This window comes from Pleurodeles waltl, chromosome 1_2, assembly GCF_031143425.1.
Source record: "Pleurodeles waltl isolate 20211129_DDA chromosome 1_2, aPleWal1.hap1.20221129, whole genome shotgun sequence".
Classification (NCBI taxonomy): domain Eukaryota; kingdom Metazoa; phylum Chordata; class Amphibia; order Caudata; family Salamandridae; genus Pleurodeles; species Pleurodeles waltl.
Window position 1 is genome coordinate 317,249,590 of NC_090437.1, and position 20,792 is coordinate 317,270,381.

General features: G+C 40.3%; 1 protein-coding gene across 3 annotated transcripts in view; it reads left to right on the top strand.

Moving 5' to 3' along the window:
• TTC39B (tetratricopeptide repeat domain 39B) overlaps nucleotides 1-20,792 on the top strand; it is a 486,814-nt gene that overhangs the window by 422,593 nt on the left and 43,429 nt on the right. For all 3 annotated transcript variants that reach the window (XM_069238795.1, XM_069238785.1, XM_069238805.1), the window contains 8 exons: nucleotides 4,708-4,772; nucleotides 4,914-5,019; nucleotides 11,614-11,679; nucleotides 16,012-16,120; nucleotides 16,559-16,626; nucleotides 16,718-16,777; nucleotides 17,064-17,225; nucleotides 18,902-18,993. In XM_069238795.1, coding sequence (XP_069094896.1) covers nucleotides 4,708-4,772; nucleotides 4,914-5,019; nucleotides 11,614-11,679; nucleotides 16,012-16,120; nucleotides 16,559-16,626; nucleotides 16,718-16,777; nucleotides 17,064-17,225; nucleotides 18,902-18,993 — 728 coding nt within the window. The remainder of the gene's footprint in view (nucleotides 1-4,707; nucleotides 4,773-4,913; nucleotides 5,020-11,613; nucleotides 11,680-16,011; nucleotides 16,121-16,558; nucleotides 16,627-16,717; nucleotides 16,778-17,063; nucleotides 17,226-18,901; nucleotides 18,994-20,792) is intronic.

The following is a 20,792-nucleotide window of genomic DNA, read 5'->3' on the forward strand; positions in this document are numbered from 1 at the left end:
CATGCTTGTTATTGAAGACATCAGTAAACAGCAACATTTAAGGCGCCACCACAAGTACGACGGTCAGGTTGCACGTCATCAATTGACCGAAACCTCTTTGTGACTTTAGATGGAAAAGGTATTTAAAGGGCTTACAGTGCCACCTATCGGAATATGGCAGTTCGTGATATCTATGATGTAACTGACATCACTGTAAAGCAAACTGAGCTCAACCAGCCATTTAAAAAAAAAATCTCAAATCATTACAATCATTACAACCCTCAGCCCCCCGCCCTTTTTAAAAGTATATGTTGACACTGGATATTTGTGACTTTTATTGATAAAATGTGCTATTCCCTGGCAAGGAATTTGTCTTCCTTCTTGAAAATTAAATACAGGTAGAGAATAAAGAATACAATGGAGAAAATAATATCATTGTGTTCAGCGTAACAAAAATTAGGGTGCACATTGACTAAAATAAAGTTCAACAAATATCTATGAGATTACACAGTTAAGTACTAAGATAGTTATTTTAGGAAAATATATAAAAATACTGTTTTTAATTACAAATAAGAGGATCATTCATTTCCTTCTTTCTACCTGGTGACGGAGATGGGACTGTTTGCTGTCCCTGGGCATTGTACCAGTGGCAGCTGCTGCAAATCTCAAGCAAAGGGGGGGGGGGGGGGGGGGGGAGGAACAGGGAGGGTGAGGGGGAAATAAACAAAACAAAAAAAAAAAATACTTACCTTTTCCTGTTGCTGCAGGCTGCCTCGCTCTTCTTCTGGTGGTGCTGGCGTCCCAGCAGTCCCTGAGACACCAGCACTGGCTCTCCATGCAATCCTGGTGCTGCTCTCATGGTATACCTAGCAAGAGAGCAGTGCCCGGATTGGTCTGAGCGACTTGGTTTGCCACTCAGACACTGCGTTGGAGTCTGTGCAGTTTCTCCGACCTGTTTGTGCAGTACAGCCGGGTTGGGGAAATCTAAGTGTGCATGTCAGTTTGGCTGGCCTGAGACGGCTGGCCAAACTGACGTGCACTTAGTGCACTGACTCTACTCCCCCTCCTGCCCCCTACCATGGACCAGCCCTCCCCTCTCATGTCCTAGCCCCTCCCCTCCCTGCTGGCTGAGCCAGCAGCTGACAAGATAATCACAAAACATAGTTTTATTTTTCAGCTGCAAGCTTTTTAGCCAGGGGGCGAAGCTCCTTCGCCATTGCGAAGGAGCCACCCCTGCATTGTACCCAGATTTCATCTAGATCACAATAATGACTCATTAGCGTGTGACGCATTTGCTGTATCCTGTGGTTCTGACTTTGAGATCATGAGGTCGGCTTCCTCTTATCCTTCTGAGCCAAGTCTAGTAGATGTCTGTGAACTGGAAGGAAAAACAGAAGTGCCTGCATTCGTAATGGAATATATAATAGGAATATTGCTCTGAAGAGGTCAGAGAATACTGGTTTCTGAGCTATATAATAATTGCTGTTTTCATACGGTGATTAGTCAACACCACTGTCTACATCTGTAAATATATTTGGGAACATATACAACTGTTTCTGTTTGAAAGCACTGCAGTATTTAGTTGTAATTGAAAATATTTAACTTCAGATGTGAGTTCGAAAGATCTCTGTTAATGACATTGCTGGTCACCAAATACACATTTTGTGTCTCGGTCCAGTACAAATAAGAGTGCATTATATAACAAATCTTTGAAAAAAAAAGACACAAAGACCAGTAGTAATTTATGGTTCTACTGTTTAAAGGTGATGCCACAACAGTGTAAAACAATGAAATCTGACCTAAAATAGGTACACAGAGCAAGCAAACAGAAGGCACAGCGTGAACACACAGCCCATGTACATATTCCTACCAATAGTAATTGTATTTACAAGTTCATACCCCCAGAATTCCCAAGGCACCAGAATCTTAAACTGGCTAAAGAATAAGCTGTCTGGTGTGGCTTTTGGTAACTATCAGTTTTATGTGACAATGACTGAAGAAGTTACATTTCAGGCATATACCTGCAAGAACTTGTAGCACCATTCCTAATAGTCATGCACATCCCGGGCAGATGCTACCCATCCCCGTTAATGATAGGGCTCAAATACCAGCACTGGCACATAATTATTGTTTCCCCTTTTTATGGAGCAGATCAATATATGCCATTGTTATTCTTTGTAAGTTATTTTCTTCTGTAAATCATTAATCCATTTCTCCTCGGATATACACAGCTTCAGGTATATACAGTGTTTATAAAGCCATCTATTCCCTTTATTGAAATAGGAAGTAAACTGCAAGATGTCCTTATTGTGAACTTCTCAAACGGCCCCAATTAAAAATTATTGTCAAGGTGAACTAGTTTATTGGGAAGTGTCTGCCAGAACTTCACATTTGCAAAACTGTTTTTTAAAGTATTGTATTTTCTGTGCCTTTTTTGGGCATCTGGAAGCCTCTCAAATGACACTTCAAAGTGGCCTTCTGGACGATGTGCCTGCTTATGTCGTGGGAAATGTCTGTGCACTGTTGAAAATCCTCTTATATTCAAGACCTGGCTGGTTCAGACCTTCTGAATCTCTCCCTGTGTGAAGAGGTTTGTGGAAAATTCCCTTTTACACATTTAAAATAGCCACCAGTTATGTTTTAGTGAAGATTCTATTATATAGTTGCTGCACCATAAATCTCGATCACCATCTCTAGAGACAAATCTCTCTTCTGAAAGTGGGTGGGAGGTTGAACAAAGAGGATTGCTTAAAAACACAAGCCCTTTTACGATATATTTATCAGTTGCTCAGCTCTTGACTCAAGGGGTTGAAGAAGATCAAGACCTGTTTCAGAGAATGGGATATAAAATCTTCTATAAAATAATATGTTATTTGCAGAATTTGTTTGATACAAATTTTGTTAATTTTTACAGAGTAGTCAAACAATTCAAAAGTTTTAATAAAGGGGGTAGTAGTATTGTGACAAACCAGTTTTAGGCAATAAATGCTTCCATGTGAAATTTTTGTACATGTGCAACTTTGGAACTGATAAATGGATGGGCACCACATTTCCATTGCATGGCAGTTGTTCCATCATAGTTTTTCAAACGCTTCGTGGAAAACAAAAGAAAAGGAAAATCGAAAAACCTTTAGGGCAGAGGAGCATCACCCCCTCCCCCAACGGCCAGAGCTGCCAAAAAGGTGGAAAATAAAATGGTAATAAAATACATTTATTACCATTTTATTTTTCCCTTTCTCCAGCCGAGCCATGTTTGGAGGCAAGGCCACTGCTGCTGATTGGCAGCAGGGGAGTGATGCGTACTCCACAGTTTGGCCGGCTGTCTTGCGACCCCCAGCCTGACATACGCAGTGTAAACCTCACCACTCAGCTGTCGAGAGCAGGCATAGACCCCCAGTGCCTGTGGAAACATCGAGACATCGTGCTCCAGCCAATCCTGGTGCTGCTCTCATGCTACTAACATCAGCAGCATGAGAGCAACACCTAGATTGGTGTGGAGCATTCATTTGCTGCACTTAGAGGGACGAGGGCTGGAGGTGAGCCAAGGGGTAAGTTCATTTTTATTTTTCATTTTGCACATGCGGCTGGTACTCTAAATGTTCGGTTGGTTGCCTCACCAAATGTTTAGGGTACCAGCCGCTGCTGTTGAAAAGAAGCACGGTAGGATAGTCAATCCTGTATTTTTTCATTATCGAGCAGGTTAGCCACAGAGAGATGAGAAGGACCACTTGTCTCAACACCCTGGGTCTGGAACAACTAACTAGGTGGGCTATCCAGAAAACCCCAGGCCTACCTCAAGAGCAAGGGGAAGTTAATTGATTCTCCCCTTACTCTTTCTTAAAGCCTGAGGTTCATTGCCTCCATCGCATCCTGCCTTGCCCAAGGATATCACAGCATTTCAATATTTCACTGGAGCAGTATTAACAGCCATGTTGTGTGACCCCTTCCCCCCCCCCTTGCATTGGTAAAAGTCAAGGGGCGGTTTAATAAAAAATCCTCATCTTGTCCAAGGGTGAGTAGATGGAAATTATCTAGTGACCTTCCCTTCCACATTGTCAAAGTGTGGGAGGTACAGCCGCAGTTATCACTACTTTACATTGGCATAGGACAGAGAGGTAAAAACTCTGAACTTCTTCCCTCACATTGCCCCTTCTTCCGTTACCTTGCTCAAGGGTGCTGGAGGGCTTTACAAAATAAAACAGGGAAGCAACTATCTGATATATTTTGGCCATCTTCCTTGTTGTCTTTGGTCATCCACTCTTCCAAAATAAGAACAGTACAGATAATTCACAAAACGAAACTGGGGCAGTAGCAGGCACTGTCCCAGCCGGGCCTGAAGGATCTCATTCCATGGATCTAAGGTTTGTGAAAAACTCTTTATCGCGTTCAAGGCTGTAAATATGGAACAATATACTCTGTCAAAGTTGTGGTCTTAAGACTATTTTTTGTACTAGTTAAGTAGTTTACTATAAATTTCCCACTCTGGAATGTACAAAATCTGTGGCATTGCATTAGCTGGTGATGCTCAGGTAAGTAGTTCGCTTTTGTTTTAAACAGCCCTTGATATCAATTGCCACTATTTTTGGCTTAGTCATATTGTATGTTTTTTGCTATAGAGTTCGTGACTGTCAGTAAGATAAAACCTATTACTGTTCCCGTTTCTTATGAAAGCATAAAATTATGCCTACTTGTTTTTATAAAATTGACACTGGATTGGATTTCTTCCAGGATGAAAATATGATCAACTTTATCAAAGGTGGCCTCAAAATCAGGACAAGTTACCAAATGTACAAGTATGTGCCTACTGCTTGTAACTTATCTTTAAAAATATATATATATATACTTTCTGGACATCAATGTTTTCAATGAATCCATTGTTGTTCATTTTTTCATTTTGTGTCTAACTTGTTAAATTCCCTCTTTTCCTTTAAAAGGGAATGTCAGCAGATACTGCAGATGATGCCAGGTAACAAAAAGAATAGTGAAACATATCATCAGTTCGAAGGGGGTGTGAAACTTGGTATAGGAGCCTTCAATTTGGTAAGTTTTTCAGATGAACACCAATACTGAAACAAGAACGGACACAGATAATTGGATAAATGAACTACGTTTTTGTATTAGTAATGAAGTAGCTACTATTGCTGATGTTCACTCACACTGTAATGTTCCACAAAAAAATGTTCTCAAAAAGGGTATTTAATTTCTGTAATAAACACATCAGACTATCAATGCTCAAGAAATATTAATTACAAGGAAACGTTCAGCTTCGTCACAACATTTTTAGCGGTGAGGTCATTTTTAGGGTCGAGCCTGCGTCGCATGCGCTTGCGCATGCGTTGCTTGGGAGACACTTTAGTAGTTAGAAAAGGGCTCGGAGCCCGTCCACGTCACGTCAGTGTCTTTCATTGGTTCGTGGGCTTGCCTGTTAAAATCGGCTTGCTTTCATTAGTGGAAGGCACGCATATGTCATGCCTTTTCCGGTGGTTAGCCCTCCTCGAGGGCAGCGACCAAGTACTGAAAACATGCGAGGCTCGCTGTTTTCCGTCCGGTTTGTGAACTACTTTTTTTATTAACTTTTGTTCGCAGCACGATCTCGCTTGGCAGAAGTCGAGCGCTTTGCATAATTATCTTTTGTTCGCAGAGCGATTGCGCTGGGGTTTACATAGCGCAATCGCGCTGCGATCAAAAGATAATTGTACGGATCACCGTCCTAGTTAACTTTTGTTCGCAGCGCGATCTCGCTTGGCAGAAGTCGAGCGCTTTGCATAATTATCTTTTGTTCGCAGAGCGATTGCGCTGGGGTTTACATAGCGCATTCGCGCTGCGAACAAAAGATAATTGTACGGATCACCGTCCTAGTCCTCTCTGCATGTGCTGAGCTCAGCCAACCCAGTGCAACATCCAGCTGTGAGTACTGTGCTGTACTGACCCCCACATCGCCGAGCTCAGCAAGGCTCTGGACAAGTTCTGGCTCTGCACCACTGTGTACGCACCTAGCACTCACTTCACGTGCACAGCGCCGAGCTCATCAAACTCAGGGTGAGATCTGTGCTGTCCTGTACCCCAGTATTCACTGTATGCAGCTTGTATGCACCACCCCATCAACACCTAGCACTGTGAGTACTGCGCTGAATTCCATGTTTACTGTGAGGGCTTTGAATGCGCCACCCCCGGTAAATAGCGCTTTGTGTGCACAGCGCCCGCCTCGGCCGAAGAGCGCAGTACTGTACCCCAGTGTTGACTGATTTTACCTGCACCTCCCTCGCCCAGCTTCCAGTACCACATGTCAGCGATGGGCTCAGCAAGGCCCTGGGCAGCCTCTGGCGGCGTGTACTGTACTATATCCCACACCTTGCACCAAGTACTCACAGTACGTGCCAAGCGCTGCGCTCTCCCCTAACATCGATGTTTAAATATCGACTTTCACGTATTAGGAGGTCACAGTATCGACTCTTTGGGTAAACAGGTGTACTTCCGTATATATGCGCACCTTGGGAACGCATGCAGTCGATGTTTAGGACCTGTACCTGTGTAAGTTGTACTCCTGCCACACCTGCACAGCGCCAAGCTCAACAACGTCCTGGGCACGCTGCGCTGATGGTGGGTACCAAAGTGCAACTGAGGTGGCCTCTATCACAAAATATACCCCGACCTTGAAGGACACTGTTTGCACCCACCTGCGCCCCATTCAGCACCAAAGACCACGTTTGGAACACAGGTCAGCAAGGCCTAGGAAGTCTCTGGCAGCGAACATGCACTGTGCGTATATGCTCCCTCCGTGACACAGACACCATTCCTGGCATGCACCAGCAGTGAGCGCTGGACCTGCACCCCAAAATCAGACGCATTCACGTCTGCTCTAGTGCACATTACTGAATGTGTGAACACATTAGTGAAAGCGATCGTGGTCATGTCAGGCCCCAGTCACACCCTCACCGCGTCTCACTCACCCTCTAGTACTTACTACAGCCCTCACTGCAACGCCCTCTCACTCCAGCACTCACTAACCCCTCCACTGAAAAAAACCTCCCATTCCAGTCACGGAGTATTCAGTACAGCCCTCACTGCAGCGCCTTACTGCTCCAGCACTCACTAACCCCTCCACTGAAACATACTCCAGAACTCACTACATCCCTCACTGCAACGATCTCTCACTCCAGCAATCACTAAATCCCTCAGTGCAGCCCTTAGGCAGACCTCTGCACTGGCGCACCTCAGCTGTAAGCGCACTGGCTTCAGCCCTCTGTCCCTCTCCAACCCTCAGTGCACCCTCCCAGATCTCACTCTTCTTGCTCTGTCTAAACTCAAGCTCACTGCCCACTTCTTGCCCCACACTAAACTTTGTCATCTCTACAATTAAGACAGTTACGCAACCCCACCCTCTACGACCCTCAGTGCATCAATCCAACCCCCGTGAACCATCCCCCGCCCTCACTATCTGTCCCCCTCCTCAGCCCCAGTAACTGTCTCTCTCACGTGGGCATTTGTTGGGGACGTTGCGGGAGGCAGAAGGGAGCTGCCAACTCCATTTTACCCAATAAAGTCCCCACCGCCCCCTCTACCCAGTGAAATAGGTGCTGCATTTTTCTTTTTTGCTTTTGTGTGGCAAGAAAAGTCCAGTTAGGAGTTTACAACGGTAATAGCTCTAAATCGAGCACATGCGAGACCCGTTGCATTGCAAATGCTTGTTGTAGATGCTGTGTCTTTTTATGTAACGTTTATCGTTACGTAAAGAGTTATAGTTTGGATTATGGCCATTAGTAGGGCAGTGACTAGGAACATTTGGACTTTAGCATAAGGTTTACACCTCTGTTTAGGTGACTGTAAGTTAAAGGGTGTTGGCTAAGGCGGCATTACTGGTTAGGTTTTGGGTAAGGACTACAAGGATGAGAAGGCAATGAGTTATGTTTGGGTTAGGCTTATAGACAGAGTTCTGGGTAGTCATGGTGTGAGTCTCAGTGAGTGTTTCAGTACAAAAGTTTGTCAGAGGGGAGCTGTGGTGGCAATTGTGAATTAGATTATTTGTTGAAGGCTGTTTGTGTAAGGGATTCTGCTTGATTGTCATGACATTCTTTGTTATGCCTTAGATTCTGCTAGCAATCCCAAGGACTAATATTGTCTAAATTAAGTGACTAGACATTGGTTTTTTTGTTTGTAAAGTGGTATTAAAATAATTTCAAGAATACACTAAGATACAATGGTAACAATCAGGTGAAATTAAAATGTGTGAGCCAATTGCACATAATTTAATAAGAGAAGACAACAACTATCTGTGTTGTAGCTTATATAAACAACAACAATATAAGATCAAATGACATTTTTCTTTTTTTAACTTTTATAAGAGTAAGTAAAAGAATAAAGAAAGTTAACGGAGAGAATGAAAAAATATAAAAGTCCAACTGTATGACCATTAACAGCAGGGTCTTAAGTGTAATAAATAAGTTATTTATTATAAAAAATAGAAGTATATCTATCTTTGTATCTAAAACTTCTGAGATATTATAAAGATAACAATATAGAAATAAAGGGAATGGATTCATAGGAGGTTTTTAAACCTCACAATTCCTATCAATATTATCTAAAGATTTAGACAGTAGTAAGTGGTAATCATACTGTATTGCAAATTGTACCATTTAAGTTGAAATGTATGATGGAAAAACAAATGCTAAAACCACCCATGCCTGAACAACCCGGTTGGAACAGCGACTGCGTTGTTACCACAAATGCCTTTACCATGCATGCCTTTACAACGATTTTTCGTTGTAAAAGCATGCCTAGTAAAGGCATGTGTGGGAACGGCATGCGTGGTTCTAGCATGCGACCCCCAACCTGTCCTAAGGCCCAGAAGTACCCCACCCCAATACTAAAACCACCCCCACCCCTAAAACAAAACTACCCTGGATACCCCCCCCGCCCACCCGCCCTAAAAACAACTGACCCCTGCCCCTAAAAACAAAACTACCCGATCCCCCCCCAACCCCCAATAACCAAGCTACCTTGATCCCCTGAGCCCCCTACCCCCAAAACACAAACTACTCCACCCACAAAAACCAAACTACCCCGATCCCCCACCCCACCCCCAAAAACTAAACTACCCCAACCTCCACCCTAAATACCAATCTACCCTGACCCCCCACACCCAAAAACGAAACTACCCTGACCGCCCACCCCCAAAAACACTAACTATCCCAACCCCCAGAAACAAAGTTACTCTGACCCCCACCCCAAAAACAAAACTACCCTGATTCCCCCACCCCTAAAAACCTAACTACCCTGATCTCAGCACCCCCAAAAATCAAACTACCCCGACCCCCACCCCAAAAACCAAACTACCCTGACCCCCTCCACCCCCACATCCAAAAACCAATCTACCCCAATCCCTCTCACCCCCACTAACCAAACTACCCCACCCCTAAAAACCTAAGTACCCCGATTCTGATGACACAAAATGCTAATTCTATGTAACACAAGGAAAGGTAGGAAACAATCTGATATAAAAGTAAAAATAAGTATGTTTGGTGCTAGGTGCTCAGGATGTGGAATATATTTTAGGCCAAATTCTGTCTCACTTAGCTAGTTGCAATAGATTATTAAGGTAATCTTTTCATAGGAGTTCTACTCTCAAGAATTCGTCTATTACTGTTTAAGCGCTTAGGTATTTTATGTGTTATAGATGCTTTAATGCTACAGCGAAGTTTGGTGTGTTCAGAGAAGTGTTGTATATATCATCATCTGTGTCATAGTCAGTAGGTAAGGACTCTTTTATTGAAGGTATGAGAGCATTATACTAGTTATTAATGAAAAAACCTTGGAGTCCAAAAATCTCATCAAATTCCTGAAATTGAAGTCCTGTACTATTCTGGATAAGTTGAGAAACTGAACATATTCCTCTGGATATCCAGCCTTTCTGTTATCGACTTTATTGCTTACTTTAATTTTATTGTTATACCATAAAGGGTGGATTTCATTTTTTGTATCTGAAAAACAGTGATTGTTTCTGCTTAAAGGCGTGAGTGGCTCCCTGTTAGAGACATCATACCAATTTGTGTAATGCCAGTTTGTTTAGAGAAAAACTAATGAAAATATGAGTTTTCCAGTTTTGCCAAATATTACATCTAATCTCGTTATTGCACATGGATTTTTAATATTTTTTTTAAACCATAGACCAATGTTACTAAATTAATTCAGGAAAATTGACTTGTGCATTTGATTTTAATTTCCTAAGTTTATCCAATTAAATTCTTGCTCTTTTCCCATTCGATAAGAACTTGGATAGTAGGGAATCTGCTGTCCTGAAAAACTTTAAATATACATAAACAATTGATAAAGAAAAGAAAAGACAATAACTGGAAGAATCATCATTTAATTGTGTTCAGTTTTCCCTGGCATTTCTCTGTCAAAGCCATACCCTTACATTTACTTTCAGCTTAATTATATTTTTGTGTTATTGATAGAGCTAGAGTACCGTGTTCCTAAATATTTTATTTTAACACTATTCCATAATAATCCAAATTCATTACATTGATCTTTGAAACCAGAGGGTAGAACCTCTGTTATATCAATGTTCATCCTACCATGAACCTTAAAACAAAACTCCACTAACTCTTTGGAAAGTCTGGGAAAGTATAATGCATTTCAGATTTATGTAATAAAGTATCATCTGCACATGCAGAAAATGTTACTTCACTCCAAGGAAGCCTGGATTGATCTACGGTTTCCTGGTTTGGCATTGTGCATTTCAGCCACTAAAATTATATATTTATTTTACTCATTTTACACCAAATGGTAATGCTTCGTGCTTAATTTTTTAAGACTCTGAATCAGAACACTGTTGTGTTAAATAAATATGTGTATGAAATGTTCATTCAAATTGACTCCACAGAGCTTTCGAGAACAAAATACAGAGTTAAGTGAAGGGAAGCATGATACTGTTATTTTGATGTTGCTGCCATAGACTTCACCTTACTTAACAAAGAGGTGATTTTAGCAGAGGCTCAGCACCTCAATGAGGTGAGTTATACATATTAGCAAAGCAAAGGATTTGGGATATTTAACAGAGTTCGCTTCAACACAAGCGAGTTGCGCAGCCTTGCTGCAGAAACACGTCATGTAGATCTCACACCTCTGGGCTTTTTGAACTTATCCCTTTGGGTGATGGGGAGAAGCAGCAGTTCATCATGCTGATTGTCACGACCTTGTTGAATATTATGAAAGTGCTTGGAGTGGAAGTGTTTACAAATTAGCAGATCTCCCTCCAAGCACATTTACAGAAGTTCCACAAGAGTAGAAATTGTGATCCTTTAACAATTGTAGTCGCTAAAAACCAATTGCATCTTTCTGGCTCCTTTTTCTCCAGCCCAGCTCTGGACCGCCAACCATAAAGTTTTTATAAGGATTTATTTTGGAAGTGTGAGGCCTTCCGGTGCTTGTCCATCAGGAAACATAATTGGGCTTTTCTTAGGTCTGTGTCCCACAGCCGTCAACTAGTACAACAGTCATTTCTGAGGGAGCAAGGCACAATCGAGTGCTTATGGACCATACACATTAAATGCACCCTCGCTTGTGTTGTCTATGTATTCTACAGTGTGCCAGTCACAATTGCTTTTGTAACATTGTTTTTTTTGTTTCTTGCAGATGCTGTCCCTTCTACCAGGGCGGGTTCTTAGACTTCTAGAATTCATAGGCTTCTCGGGAAACCGGGTAAAGTTTACTTACATGATTTTATTTCCCAAATGCATTTTCACTCTGGGTGTGAGAACGTAAAAATCATGCTTTCTGAACCTATAGTTATGAAATATATTATTTTAAGAGGTTTAGAAATTGCTGTGTCAGTCTTAATACTATAGGCTCATTAAGGACACGACAGAAGCAAATTATAGAAAGCACCTTAGAAGTATCATATACACAAATTCATACAAGCAGTTTTCTACGTCACAAATTTACACCTGTATGCAAAAATAGCAATAAATAAATAAATAACTGGTCATAAATATCTTTGAAATGAATACCATCAAACTAGAAAAGAACGAAAAATGATAGTTTAAAAATCACAGAAGCATGAAACAAGTAAAAACAGTACATCCACCATGCACAGAAATACAATTCTAAATGTAATTGTAAAAGATTAAACAATGGACAGTGAGGACAGCAGGAGCAGGCATTGGCTGGTGCTTCTGGGCCACGCCCACGTAACGTGTGCGCAGTATAGTGCAAGATGGAGGAGGCTAGGTTTTTTACAGAACGACCCTCGGTAGTTACAAGACACCTGTTCCAGCCCTCTCTTATTGCAGCAGCTAGGAGCTATGTGCATGCCTGCCTAGTTTCATTAAAGGTGCTATCTGGAACTTCAGGTGCAGCACTATAGTGCCCCTCTCCTGCAAGAGCAATGAGCGAATGCCCTGGGGTGCCCCATGATGACCTAGAAGCAGACAGTGCTTTTAGGCCCATTCTCTGTAAGGGACCTCTTACACATCTAGCAACTAACAAACTCATCTGTAGGATGCAAGAAGGCCATGGCAGCCATGAGTTATAGCAGATCTGTTATAACACTGGAAGATCTAAATGAATGTGAAAGATCACAGCCTCATTGTCAGAGATAAAGCACCGGTAAAAGAGTCTGTTCACTCAAAGTGCTCACTACTGACAGCAAATGCATATTAACTATGTAATATTACAAGGCCATGTTCAAGATCTAAACAAATTGATAATACACTCCCGTGACTGCTGCAAAATGAAACACAAAATACAGTTGTTTGATCCATTACATGAATTTCTAAGAACAGTTAACTCCATATTGCACTTTTATGTGGATAGCTCAAGGTACGAGGACATGGCTGCAACTGCTCTTAAACTCTAGGTCACTAATACAATTCTCACCAGTCTTAAGTGAACTGTATTTACTGCTATCTCCGTGTTGCTTGTTAGGCTGGTCTCCGTTCAGTTCACAGTGGCTGGTGTCCACAGTGGCTGGTGTCCACTTTGTACAAACCACCTTGATGATTGCCTCAGTCAGGCACCTTGCTTTTAAATCTGAGTAGAGGCGAAAGAATATGTTATTACACGAGGTTTGAGTCAGTGAAAATCCAGCAAAGGGATTCAATAGCCTCTGTTATTTCATATAATAATAACATTGCAAAATCAATCGTTTAAGAAACAAGGCAGATTAATCCTGTGTCAATTTGGAATCCTTTATCCACGATCTAATAGAGCTGAGGAAATTGAACATAGCATTTTCTTAACTGAAATGCGTAACTTTAGTTATTTTTAGCCTGATATCAGAGGCTACAGATATGAGATTGATAAAAGGTTTGCTGCCTTACATCTATAAAGTACTACAACAGTGTTGCCTTTAAGGAAATTCGGGAAACTTCTTCAGAGCGTGAGGTTTTTTAAGTAGTAGCCCATTGATTTCCATTACGACAGAAAACAGTATCAACTTTTTGAGATAAATTGCCAGACCGCCATTCATGACAGTCTAGTTTTCCTCGTTGGTTTCCTATACCTATCATTTCGTGAAATAATAATAATAATCATCATCATTACAATACGAAGTTTATAGAGGACCCCAACACCCTGAAGGACATTCCAGTTCTGGTAAGGGGCAACAAATTGGAAGTAACTGCTGCCCACCAGGAAAGAAAGATCCTGTGGTCACACTTGACTCAGAGAAGTTGTAGAGTTCCAATGTTTGTATTTTTTCGGAATGCCTCATATTTAGGTAACTTTATGATTATCATGGAAACATGTAACCTACGGACGAGCTGACTTAAAGACCGATATTCAAATTGAAATAACCATGCACTGTACGTAGGCTGTGACTATTTAAAACAAAAATGTGGTTCCAGGCTTCCCAAACTTTGGAAGGAAAATAATGTCTCCTATTAACAGCTCCCAAAAGGTTAGCATTTTACCCCACTTGTGTCCAAAAGTGATGATCTGCATGCAGCCTAGGGTAGACTTGTTGATACGCATCAAGCACAGAATGTGGGATGTTGCACGCTCTACGTCTGTAAAGCATAGTCAGAGGGAGAAAAAATCCAGATTTTCATACTCTCGCGAACTACTGGCAACGAAAGAAAAATTAACTTAAGTATTTGCAAACAAAAATATAAGTATTTGCAAACAAAAATATAAAGAATAGTTAATATAACATCATCATGCATAAATGCACTTCCTAATTAAAACAAGAAAAGAAGACTACACATCGGAACAGGCTCCCCAAACAATACAAGGAAAATAATTATTGTGAACAACTTAAACCTCCAAAGTAATCAGCAGCTTCTCCCTCTTTACACTCGTATGTTTTAAGTGTTTTCCTGTGTTCATAGCCTGCTTACAGCAAGTGTTTAAATTAAATTTCAGAGTTTTAAGTCTTTGTAGAATCTCCAAAAAGGGGTAAGTTATCATGCCTTCAGGATGAACTGCTAGAACAAGCTCCCTTGTGGGATCCAAAACTTTAATTTCCCTCACTCTTTCTTTGAATAAAATGAGCAAGTAGATTTTGCATTATTTATGGTGCTCTGTGATACTAACTGGTGTAAAATATATTGCCTTAAACTTAAAAAACGTTTCATCTCTTCACGCTTTAAAATTGGCGAAACATGAATGTAGCCGCAAGACTGCAGTACATTCTGTATTTTACATTTTTTGTCCAGTGCAAAATGTTTATGCGGACTACCACAAACCTGGTCCCTGGACGCCCTGCCACACAAGCAGCGTCCGCAATGCAATGGTCACTTGCTCTATATTGTACTTTTGCAAGCTTTACTTAATTGGGACATTCATGAGCATTTAATGGATTCGCTCTTCCCATTTATGCCAGAATCAACTTTTGACTATCATAAGATGTCTTTTTTAATGCGCATCACAAAAAAACATTTCATACCTCGTTTTGTCTATATTTGTGCTTACAAATCCACATTGCATGGTATTATGTCTTGTCGAACAAAACTTTCCGGAAGCAATTAGTTCTTAAACAATTTTTCATGAGTACATTTTGTAGTTTGTTTTAATGCACTCCTTTCCTTTTATAGGATTCACGCTTACAGATAACTCACATTTACTTGTGAGGGTCCTTGAGTGCAAGCAATGTGGAATGTAGTGTCTGGCTACCTTTGTATGTCGAACGAGCGCAAATACGCCAGAATAATTTGCATATCACTCAACCCATACATTATAGGCAGTGAATGCCAGAATATGCATTTTTACACTTTATCATGCTGTATACTAATTCCGTTTCCCTACATGGCATACTTAATTCAGTTTGATGTTGCCCAAAATTTGTATTAAGAATATTTCTTAAAACCGTGAGCAACATATTCTTCTGTTTCAGTTAAAGCAACTTGCAAGGATTTGACCAAAAGGTCCAAGATTGTTAGAGACATTCTGCTGACAGGACTTTTGTACAGTAATAAGAATATCACAAAACCATTGAAGTCGACTCACCAGCATTCCAGGGGATGAGAGATCATGCACATGTTGATTACCAATGACATAATTTGGTTGATCCTTTTGAAGCACCCTTTGATTATCCCCATCGTCCTAGTGGGTGCTGAGGAGCTAAATGGAGGGCACGTAGTGAAAAATGGAGAAAATAGAGTTTACTTACTGCAGATGCCTTGATACACTCTGAAGCCAGAGATGTGAGGGCATGTATGCAAGCAATTTAGGGGTAACTGCTACCCCTGGTTACGTGTCATTGACATCAATGTACACCACTCAATTTGTGTAGTATTTTTTTCACAAATTCATACCAGACTAGTGGACTTTAAAGCTTTTGAACAAGAGACCTCTCAGTATTTATGCAGTTTATGATCTCATTTTAAAGTTTAAAGGCATTGCCCAAAATATAGTCAGATCCAGCCTAATATTGTGTTAATTTTGTTTGAAATTTGGTCTCAATTCAGATTAGTGCCTCCGAGTTAGAGAGTACTGTATTCTCAGTATTCATTATTACATTGTTGGGGATTTATAAACATAAATATTTCATATTGGTTGGAAAATGACTTTAACAAGTTTTTTTGAATTTTCTAGGAATTGGGCCTTTCTCACCTTCGTGAAGGAGCATACGGTTCTAGTCTCAGAGCAATACTATGTATTCTTACGCTGCTGCTGTATCATACATATGTCTGTTTAATTCTAGGTAAGGACACTTCCATTCTGTTCCTTATGATGTCACTAAAATTATGGTCCATGCATTTCAACTATCTATGACGTTTACCTTGATGTTCATATGATAGGGAGTTAGTCGATCGGCCAAGACCTGGGACTCAGGGTTTGAGAACCTCTATAAGAAAGTGCATTTAGGACACTTAGAAGTCATTGCTCTCAATTCACTTTGATCCTTCTTTACAGATACATGGACATTTAATCAATTTAGAAGTCTAACCTTTGTTGTGTACTACATGTTGCAGGATGTTGTCCTAAAGATCCACCTGTTATGTATGTTAAATGTGGATTAGATTATTGCATTCCAATAGATTACTGCATTCCAAAACAAAATTTGGGCGTTAACCCCTGCTGTGTTTTCCTTCTAAATATTTATTATCTCTAAGGCTGATTTATTTGCCTTTCTGATTAGGTACAGGAGAGTCCAATCTCCAGGAAGCAGAGGCACTAATTGAACCCTACCTCAAGAAATTTCCAAATGTGCGTACTCTTTCATATGACTAACACAACCAGCAAGCATTCCTTCTGCAAGAATTTTTCTAAACAAGGCTTTTCTTTTTAATCTTTCTAGGGTTCCATTATTTTATTTTATTCTGCCAGAATTAATATATTAAAAGGGGAATTTGAGAAGGTAAGCCCATATTTCATTATACTTTATTTGAAGCCAAGAGGACTGGATTCATGCCATATGTTCACTTTATCTACATAGTGTCTGTTTAGAAATAGTGACTCTAAATAGGAAATGTTGACATACTCATTGCCCTGAAAATATGGGAGGGGTCTGAACCCCGGTGGAGCAGCTTTGGACATTCCTGATGCTTTCCAATGATAGATAGTATGTTTAGTGCAGATAGATATTAAAATATTCCTCTCTGGAAGCATGGAACTAATTGTTGTATTATCCAATTAATTTGCAGGCTCAGGTCATTTTCCAAGAGTGCATTGATGCTCAGAAGGAGTGGAAGCAGATCCATCATCTTTGTTACTGGGAGCTGATGTGGTGCAATTCCTTCCAGCAAGATTGGCTCCAGGCATATCATTATGCAGACTTGCTTTGTAAAGAAAGCCGCTGGTCCAAGGTAAACAAACTGGGAGGGCAGAACCCATTTTTCCCTTCCCAGAAAGCTGTCACTTCATCAATGTTTATCAAAAATATCACTGGTGCAGCGAGTGAATACGAATAGGAACATGTTATCAGTTGAAATTTATTGCTATGAGGTACATTTCCTGTGACCAAACACTCAACATAATCCCCAGTGCTATTTTATTAAAAGCCATTCTTTACTCAAAAGTTACTCAAGTTAACCTCTGTATGTACTTTAATTTTGGGACAGGGCAATGGTAGTCCTCTTCATGGGGCTTGAGGAGGTTTAATGGCTGTGGAGATAATTTGAAAGAATGTTTAGCCACTTCTGCACTGTTATGTTTTAAAAAGAAAGGAGATAAAGTGAATTGATTGAAGGATGTTGAAAAGATCTAAAGAAAAAAAGGTAAGGACTATCTTTGCACTAACTTTTAGAAACACAGCTCAATGTTAATTAGGACCACAGTTTCCACAGCATTTTTCATTGAATGTCGAGTGAGTTACCCAAATATTTATTGAGTCACAATTGCAATCTGTTGGCACCAGGCCATCCTCCCACAGAATGAAAAAATCAGTGCAAAATTGCACTATTGGAGTTCAACCCACATTCTGAAATTTGTTTGAATCTATGTTTAACGGAGAGGCATATGCCTACTAGGTGGCTAGTGCTTTCATGGTAGCAGGATTATTTTCCTCACTGCTTGGGTATCATTGGAAACTGACTTAAGAAAATCCCTGAAACATCTGTTTATACTGTGATAACAGCAAGTTTAATTTGTCTTTGGTCATCCGCTCTCAACTAGCACACTGAGGTACTTCATGATAGTTTAATGTGCACTTTATACAAGAAAGATGCAGTAATAACCTCTAGAAAGAAGTTAGTTTTTGGGCGATTTTCAATCAGTTTTCAAGTGAGGCAGAAGTATGAAGATGGTTGTGAGTGAAGTTTTTCTGAGTTTGGTGAAAGGAAGGGAGGTGTCAGTATTATTCAAATTACTAAACCGTATCAGCTACAATTTATTGCGGTCTTGGGTTCTGTAGGATGAGTTTAAATAGTTCAGGTTTCAGTTACCTTTGTTCCACGTCCAACCAGGCAAATTCTTGTCTTCCCAAAACACTTCTTACTCATAGACTTCCTCAAGGCTCATCCTCATGACCACTTCTCTTTAACACTTGGGAAACCATCAGAAAGTCTGCTTTATGCTTGAGTGGATGACTGAAATGCTCCTGTGTGATGCCAACTATATTAGCCTCAATAGTAAAACTTTGAGACTTAGTGTGAGTAATAAGCAAACATTCCAAAGTTTCTTTTTCATCTTTTATTCTTGAAACTCACCAACTGCAGTATTTTTGTTAAGCAATTATAGACAGCTTTTGCACACTCTCATGAGTTGCCTTTGGGGGTAACTCATGAAAGTAATTCCATTATTGAAACCAGTCATCTTTCGAAAATGTACCACATTTTACTTTTTGCCCTTGGTATGTTTTTATGTGGTGGTAGATGGTAAATCTCTAGCACTAATCCCAGTTAGTCAGTAAAATGCCATTGAATGTTGGGAGTGCTTTTGAAAAGCTATATCAAACTGAGCTGTCTTGTGTATGCTTGAGGGTTCATCCATTATATTACAGTAGATTTATAAAACCTTCTTCTAACAAATGCATTTTCCACAGGCAATATACATGTACCAAAAAGCTGCAATCTTAAGCATGCTTCCTGAAGACAGTCTGAAGATGACTGGAGAAAATGTTGTCTCGTTATTCAGGTAAGTTAATTAAAGGACTCTGGATAGGGTAAATCATGTTTCCTTTATTATTGTTCCTGAAAAAGGGGTATTCATTGAAAAGTTGAGTTGAACGTTTATTTTATTTATGTGACAGAACTCCGAAGAGGTCCACATAAAAAGAAGACATTCAAATTGCCTCACATAAAATATGTTATGTACAAATTCTATACAGCCTTGAAATTCATGAAATTTGGTTATGGCCCATATGGAAACAAATCAAGAACCCCCAGTACACAATAAGATCAATATACGTTAAAAAAATAATACTTAAAGTAACAAAACTGGCAATAGAACAGTTCTTTGGGGAGGTCATAAAGTATTCGAAGAACTTCTGAGAAGGTTCGAATCCGCAGCTTCAAAAATATTGGCCTCAGCCATTTTCGGTGATGCAACAGAAGTTCTGGACAGATTAATAAAATATGATTTAAGTCTTGGATCCATTCTGCTAGAATTAAGTTTCCGATGTTCCGTGCCATTTAGCTGTAGGACAATTTATTGGAAGCTTATTTAGCCGCAACAAGATCCACAATCTTGTAAAATGCCGTAACCCTCTTGTGTATAAGAATTTATTTTCTCATGCAGTACCTTATTGTATTGTCTTCACTCCTCTTGAGGCAAGCCACTCAATGAATCACACCCGCCAGACCCTGGGCAAAAACACTTTTAATTCCCATTTCCAGCCGTAATGCTGCCTCTGAGATTGAGGTATTACAGGAAGTGAGATTTCTTAACACTTTACCTTCTATTTTATTCTTAAAACCCCAATATTCTCCATTGCATAGAGCGAGGGGGTGGGGGTTTAGCCTGATAAAGCTCTAAAGCATGAGAAAAGTGTCTTATGCATCTGGCCCGATAAAGCGCTCCCAAACCCTTGGCTTGGGACTTTGCTTTACACATGTTATTCACAATGTGATCCTTATCGCTCATATTACAGCACAATATTTTCCCCAAGTAGGTATAGGTCTTCACTACTTTTAATTTTTGGGCCCCCAAATGCCATGGGAATTTTACATATTTGTTTTTATTTCTTGCAGTGGAAGCAAAGTTTTGTGCTTTTAGAAATAATAATCTTTGGATGGTGAGCATTGGCAAATTTGCTGCAATACCCCCAATCAACTATTAAAGCCTTTCAGGGTGGAATCCTACATTACTATGGCATGCTACTGATCTTCACCCAGTAATTGTGGCTATGCCCCTACTCTGTGTAACAAGAGCGGGCAAATCTGAGGTACTTAAGGATTAGAGCAGCAGGACTTACAGACATCCTTGTTTTAAACCATTCTCTGTTATTATTTCCCCAAAGAGGCCCTGATCTCCACCTAGTAATACTCTAAACCAGGTAGAAGAGTGAAGGGCGTTAACTAAGTGCAGTAGGCACCCCTGGCATGCCTAAACATGCAAGCTTTTTCCACAGTATTCATTGATCCACTTTATGAAATACTGTAGAAAAATCTATGATGGTGGCATAGATCATACCACCTCTAATGGTTACATATTTCTTATTGAGTAATTGTAGGGCGGTTATATTATTAATGGTTTCATGATTTCTCCTAAAACATGCCCTAAGGGAATGATTTTATTATCTTCTGCCCATGCTCCTAACTGAGATAATAAGCATTCCGCAAAGACTTTACCCACAGCATCTAGTAATGAAATGGTTCCCTTTATAGAGGATTGCTGCAATATACACTACAATGTGTGGTACACCGACGGAGTCTTCCAGAGATGTTAAAACAGATAAAAAATTAGAATGGGGCAGCCCCTGCCCTCAAACAGGG